The following is a 6366-nucleotide window of genomic DNA, read 5'->3' as shown; positions in this document are numbered from 1 at the left end:
ATGGGTGCCTGAATTCACGTGATATTATGGCATCCAGGAGCTTCCATCGACTCTCCCTCAAAGGCAAAGAAAGTGTTGTGAGTCCGTGCCAGCCAGTGGACCCGGCAGCTGAGTCCGGGGAATCAGAGGAGGAGGAGGAGGGCCATCAGAATTGGAGGAAGGCTCTGATGAGCTCCAGGACTTACAATCTGATGAAGAGCCTGGCCCCTCCAATCGTGCTCAGGCTGAGACCCAGCTTTGCGGGGAAGCTGAGTCAGACTCTGAGGACTCACAGCTGGAAGACATCATAGACACTCGCACACGCAGACAGGCAACAAGAGCAGGACAGAGGGAGGCCATGGGGCGACTCCAAGGGAGGAGGAGAAGGCATGGAGAAGCCACGCCTTGGGGCTGCATAATAAAAAGGGAAGGTGTGGGCGGTGCTGCTGGTTGCTGAAGGCAACCGTCTGAAAAGGACTCAAGTTTCATGGAATCAGATTCTGTTTGCCTTGCCTGTGAACAATTCTCCATTTGAATTGTGTTCTGTTTGCCTTTGCTTTGGGGACATTTTGCAGGTCTGTACCTAATTAATGAAAGGGATTTGTTTTCCCTGCATTTCTAGCCTACTTGTTAAAAGAGAGGTTTGTCCTTGTGAATTAACAAGGACTCACATAGGCTGGGATAGAACAGAAAACCTCAGCAGAGAGGAGACAGATCTTTGCAAGGAAAGTGAGTACAGTGCAGCAGGATGGGAGGGGGAAGCAGTTGTGGGAAGCGGGGGGAGGAAATAGGGTGAATGTTGCAGAGCCTTTGCAGTCGTTCGTAAGGGCAAACAACTGCCGTGATGCTGCAACATTCGTAATTTCGGGACTTGCTCGTAAACACTAGGACAGTGATGGCGAACCTTTTAGAGACCGAGTGCCCAAACCGCAACCCAAAACCCACTTATTTATCACAAAGTGCCAGGGCCGCATCAGCATTGTGGTGCCCTTGGGGGGGGAGGGGGCAGGGAGGCGCCTCTGAGTGCTGCCTCTGGCATGCAAAAATCGGGGGTGCAAAGATGGCCACCGCCACACCGCAGGGTACAGATATGAGGCACTGCACCACGCAAAAACAGGGCAGGGCTAGTGAGTATCACGCAGGCACTAGCCCCGCGCGCACATGCACGCATATAAAAGGCTTCCCCCTCCCTTTTCTTCCAGTCCACCCATCGATAATGGTTGGTGACCTCTGCTCTACCACCTCTACTTGAACTTGCCAGTCGACCGCTTCGCCTCCTTTGTGCTGGGCGGGGCTCTTGCTCTGGGTGGCGGTGGCGGCCTGATGGACCTGCTGTTGGTGGCGGTGGCGCGCGTGCCAACAGAGAGGGCTCTGAGTGACACCTCTGGCACGCGTGCCATAGGTTCGCCACCACTGCACTAGGAGGCACTTATTGCGTAACTTCAAACGGGCACTACGTGAGCGCTCATAACTCGGGGATTATCTTAAGGTCCCGTTTGTAAGATCAAACTTTTTTTTACTTTTCAGCAGAACAACACTCTGATGCTTGCGAAGTGCTGATTGTATATGGAAAAGATGCTGATGAATGGAGTCATTATCTCCAGAGTCTCTTGCACTCATGCCAAAAAATTCAGAGCTATAAAGTGGAGCGTAGAACTGCTATTTCCACGGAGGAACAGGTTCTCTTCAAGAACAGCAAGTGTATAATTATTCTACTGTCATCTGAATTGGTCCAGAGCTTCTGCATTCCTGCTGTACTTCAGAGTCTGCAAAAGGTTCTACAGCCTCCATCAAAAATGGTGAAATTTTTCTGCGGCGTTCCAGCATGTGAGAATTACAACGAGTTTTTCAAAGACTGGTTTCAATGGAAAGAGGTTACCTATGATGATGAAGCAGAGACCTATGTTGATGCAGTCATGAAAATTATTTCAGAAGCAGGTAAGGTGCTATCTTTTTTTAAAAAAAATGTCTCCACTCCCCCATTCTGGGCATGGCTTTACTCTGGATTGTATAGTATCATTTATTTTTGTTTTGTGAACTGCCCAGAATCTATTAGAGTTAGGTCAGTGGTGGTGAACCTATGGCACGTGTGCCAGAGGCGGCACTCGGAGCCCTCTCTGTGGGCACGCATGCCGTCGCCCCAGCCCCGCCTCCCCCCACGACCCCCTCCTCACCAGCAGCCCCCCTGGAGGAGAGTCACCCCCGGGCACTGTCCGCACGGAGCAGCACAGCCAAGTATATAGCCAGGCAACAGGGACAAGACTCTGCCCTCGTACCCCATAGCATGCAGATGATGCTGAGGGGTGTGGGCAGAGGGCGTGGCTACCATGGCGCTTCACGGCTGCCTGGGCGATCTGCGGCAAGCCATGGACGCGATGCGTAGCCCTGCGGGCCGCTGGGGCAGGGGGCAGGCGGGGGCGGAGCAGTCAGGGCGGGAGGCGGAGTGGGGGCGGGGGGCGGGTTTTGGGCACTCAGTCTCTAAAAGGTTTGCCATCACTGAGTTAGGTGGTATTTAAATCAAATTAAATCAAATCAATAATTAAATAAAGTTAGTTAGTTAACTGTTTACCTGGAGACTTTTTCCACACTTTCGTCATGCATTGTTTTCTAAACCTTCCTTGAAAAAAAGGCTCGCACTTTTTTGTATTCAAAATATTTAACTTTGCATGCAACTGTAAATTCAAAGAACTGATGCTTTTTTCCTTGTTTCATATGTTATAAATCTGATAGTTTGGTGTAGTGGTAAAGATAGCAAGCTAGAAACCATGAAACCTGAGTCCTAGTCCCACCTTAGGCAGAAAGCTGGGGTGATCGTGGACCAGTCGCTGTCTCTCAGCTCTAAGAGGGAGGCAATTGCAAACCACTTCTGAAAATAGTTGTCAAGAAATCTGAAGGGAGGCGTCCAGGCATTCTCCAAGAATTGAATGAACATGATTGAATGGAAGAAAAAAGATGTCATAAATATATTTGGCTGCAAAGGAGAAAAATGATGTAGCAGTTGGGGCCAATGTCCCTGGATAATTTAATAGCGTGCAACTTTGTTAAATTAGATGCTTCATCAGGGCTATCGGTATGACACGTTACAAAATTACGTAAGTTTTGAATTGCAGAAATTGCTTTCACTTCTGTAATTTTCTGTCATTTTTATTTGCATAGCATCAATGAGATTCAGGATTATCCTTTGAAAAAGCTCAACTACTTAACAATGCATTCAGAAAGCATTCAGACCCCCTTCACTTTTGTCAAGTTTGTTATGCTACAGTTGTTGAAAAAAATTCATTTTTTTCTCATTAATCTGCATTCAGTACCCCAGGATGACAAAGTGAAAACAGAATTTTAAAAATAAGTGCGACCAATGCAGTCTCTGTCTCATAGTTGGACCTGAAACCTGACTGAAAGGGGTCTAGGAAACCTATTCCATCCAAGATTCTCTGAAGTTGCCAAGCAACCACCTTTTCTAAAAAAAAAAAAGGGGGGGGATAGGAAACTGGACAAAAATTTTCAAGGCAGGTAGAAAATTTTACAAGACAGCAAACTAGGCCCTCCTTAAAAGGCTTGGGGAATGTCGCCTCTTGCAGTGAGGAATTTATCGTTGCATATTCTCAGCTGCACACCACCATCCTGGAGGCTTTTACCAACCAGGAGGGACAAGGGTCTAATTGACAGGTGGCTGCATTGATAGCATTGAGGACCCTGTCCACTTCCTCAGGACCAACAGGATCTTAAGACCCCCTGGTCCCTAGTCATGTTATGTTATTTTTCAGAATTTCTCCATAGAAATGGAGAAAGCATCCACAGAATCCTTCCTACTCTCTTTCCTTTAGCTTATTGACATCAGTTCTCTTGAAATCCAGACAGAATGAGATAGAATGTGCACCTGCAGCAGCAGAGGGGGAGGGATTTGCCAAATCAGAGCTTTTCTGGAAAGAGACCCAGATTAAGAGGTTGTGCAATAATAATATGATGATCAATATGATCATTCTGTGTGTTATATGTTTGTGTGTTCTTTCAAGTCAGACTTGATTCTTGGTGACTGCCTGGACAAGTCCCTTAGCAAAACTTTGGAAGTAGCTTCCCATTATCTCCTTCCTAGGGCAGAGAGAGTGTCTCTATGTGCCCCCCCCCCCAGTGTCCAGGAGTAACATTCAGCTGACTTTGTGTCTAAGGTAGGACTACAACTCATGATCTCACAGTTTCTACTCTGATACCATAACCCAGGGGTAGACAACGTTGGCTCTTTTATGACGCGTGGACTTCAACTCCCAGAATTCCTTTCCCCTCAGCATGGCTGGCTCAGGAATTCTGGGAGTTGAAGTCCACGAGTCATAAAAGAGCCAAGGTGCCTACCCCGGCCGTAACCTCTTTACCAGTGGTGGTGAACCTATGGCACGGGTGCCAGAGGCGGCACTCAGAGCCCTCTCTGTGGACACGCGCGCCGTTGCCCCAGTCCTACGCCTTCAACTGGGTTTTATAAAACCTTTTCACTTTTGTCCTCCGCCACCGTGTGCAAAAAAAAAAAAAAAGGTTCAATCAGTCAATTTTAACTTCTCGCGGGGAAAAAAGAGATCTTGCAAAGTTGGAATTGATTGATTGAACTTTTTAGTCCCACCCAGTCTGCCGTTACCACCGTAACCACGCCCACCCAACGGGCCATGCCCACCCAATGGGCCACACCCACCCAATGGGCCACACCCACCCGGCACTCGACGATGCATAAGTGGGTTTTGGGTTGCAGTTTGGACACTCAGTCTCTAAAAGGTTCGCCATCACTGCTCTATACCAAACTGGCTCTCCATATGATCATGATTGAGTTTAAAGTAATATTTCTTTTTTCTTACATAGAATGCATTTAATTTTTAATTTATGTTCTTTCCATGGAATTTCCCAATAGCCAAACAAATTTTCAGAAATCATATTAACGTTTATGCTTTTCTTAGATTCTGGTTGTGATTCAGTGGCTGATGCAAAGATGGAGGATGTTGGGAGTCTGCAAGTGTCGGACAGTTTTCCAGGCTGTCAGGCCTATGAACCTTTAGTGACCAGATTAGAAAATCTTGTTGCTGTGCGGCCTGATCGTATACGCTGTGGGGTACAGTATATTTTACTCCTTCAAAGGTGATCTGATAGAACTGGAAGAGAAATCATACCCATCTGCAGTGGATATAGCTTAATTATAACACAGCTATTCACAAGCAGACTTATCCTTAACACTGCTAGGCAAATTTTTGCGTTGGACTATGTAGATAAGAAATTGCGTGATATATGTAATTGTATTCCATAACAGATTTTCCTTTTCTTGGGCAAGGGATGGTGAACCTGCAACCAAATACCCTTGAACCAAAACCTTAGCAGCCCTAGCCAGCATAGACACTGATTAAGGATGCTTAATTAAATCACAGCTCACAACATTTAGTGGACTACAGGTTCTCTCTCCCTGCCACATTCTTTTTACTATGCATTTCCTTTTTCTATTTCACATTATCTGGGGTCTTACATGAATTTGAGTTGAATTTGAGTTTTGTTTTCTGTAGTTCACCCTATGGGGGAGGGAAACGAAGTCTATTGCTGGGGTTTTAATGAGGTTCTAGTTCTGCTCAGACATAAGTATAATGATTTTATATCTTTGTGGCTGCACATTTGGCTTAAATCTACCAAAAGGATAATGCTTGTACCAAGAAGGTTAGTTTCCAGGTTTCTGGCTTGTTTTCCCCTTTTTCCTCCACAATGTCCCGAAAAGAGAAAATCTATAACATCCCTGCCATAATGAACAAATGAGATGAGAAAATTCAATTTGGAGGAAATGGTGCCTTGGTTAACCCAGACACAAATCATATAGGATTGATAGGTTTCATTCAGACACTTGGTAATCAGAGCACCATCAGTATTGGTTCTGTACTTCAGAAGTGGTTCTTAACTGCCAGCAAGTAAGCTACTGCATTTTATTTTATTTCTTAAAATCAGGGGTGTCAAACTCAATTTCATTGAGGGCCACATCAGCATTGTGGTTGTCCTTGGGGGGGGGGAGAGGTGTGGCTAGGGTGGGCGTGGCCTACTGGGTGGGTGGGGCTGGAGTGGGTGTGGCCTACTGGGTGGGCGTGGCCAGCTCTACATCATTTGCGTCAAGGGGGCCTGTAGGGGTCTGGGCAGGAGTGGGACAGATCTGAGGGTCTCTGGCAGAAGGGGGTGGGACCAGGGCAAGTGCCAAGGCATGGTCCACTGGAAAAGCCTGCTGAAACCCTTCCCCCGGAGCCCATCAAGCCGGATATGTGAAGTAGACGAGGACCATTTGCTGGCCACTTCCAGGAATGGTGCATTTCTTCATTCCTCACAAAGGATGACACCTCCCCAGCATGCACCCAGGGGGCGAGGCTGACGCAACAGGGGCCG

The 6366-nt window shown here is 47.0% G+C and overlaps 1 protein-coding gene across 1 annotated transcript in view; it reads left to right on the top strand.

The window, feature by feature from the left end:
• Positions 1–1039: 1039 nt before the first annotated feature.
• Positions 1040–6366, top strand: part of LOC107298603 (phosphoinositide 3-kinase adapter protein 1) — a gene marked incomplete at its 3' end in the record, with an annotated part of 39173 nt that continues 33846 nt past the window's right edge. Inside the window, exons 1-3 of the mRNA XM_015827980.1 lie at positions 1040–1106; positions 1507–1917; positions 4917–5068. Coding sequence (XP_015683466.1) covers positions 1040–1106; positions 1507–1917; positions 4917–5068 — 630 coding nt within the window. The remainder of the gene's footprint in view (positions 1107–1506; positions 1918–4916; positions 5069–6366) is intronic.

Source organism: Protobothrops mucrosquamatus, unplaced genomic scaffold, assembly GCF_001527695.2.
Source record: "Protobothrops mucrosquamatus isolate PMUCROS unplaced genomic scaffold, P.Mucros_1.0 scaffold4123, whole genome shotgun sequence".
NCBI lineage: Eukaryota > Metazoa > Chordata > Lepidosauria > Squamata > Viperidae > Protobothrops > Protobothrops mucrosquamatus.
This window is presented reverse-complemented; position numbering and strand designations above follow the sequence as displayed.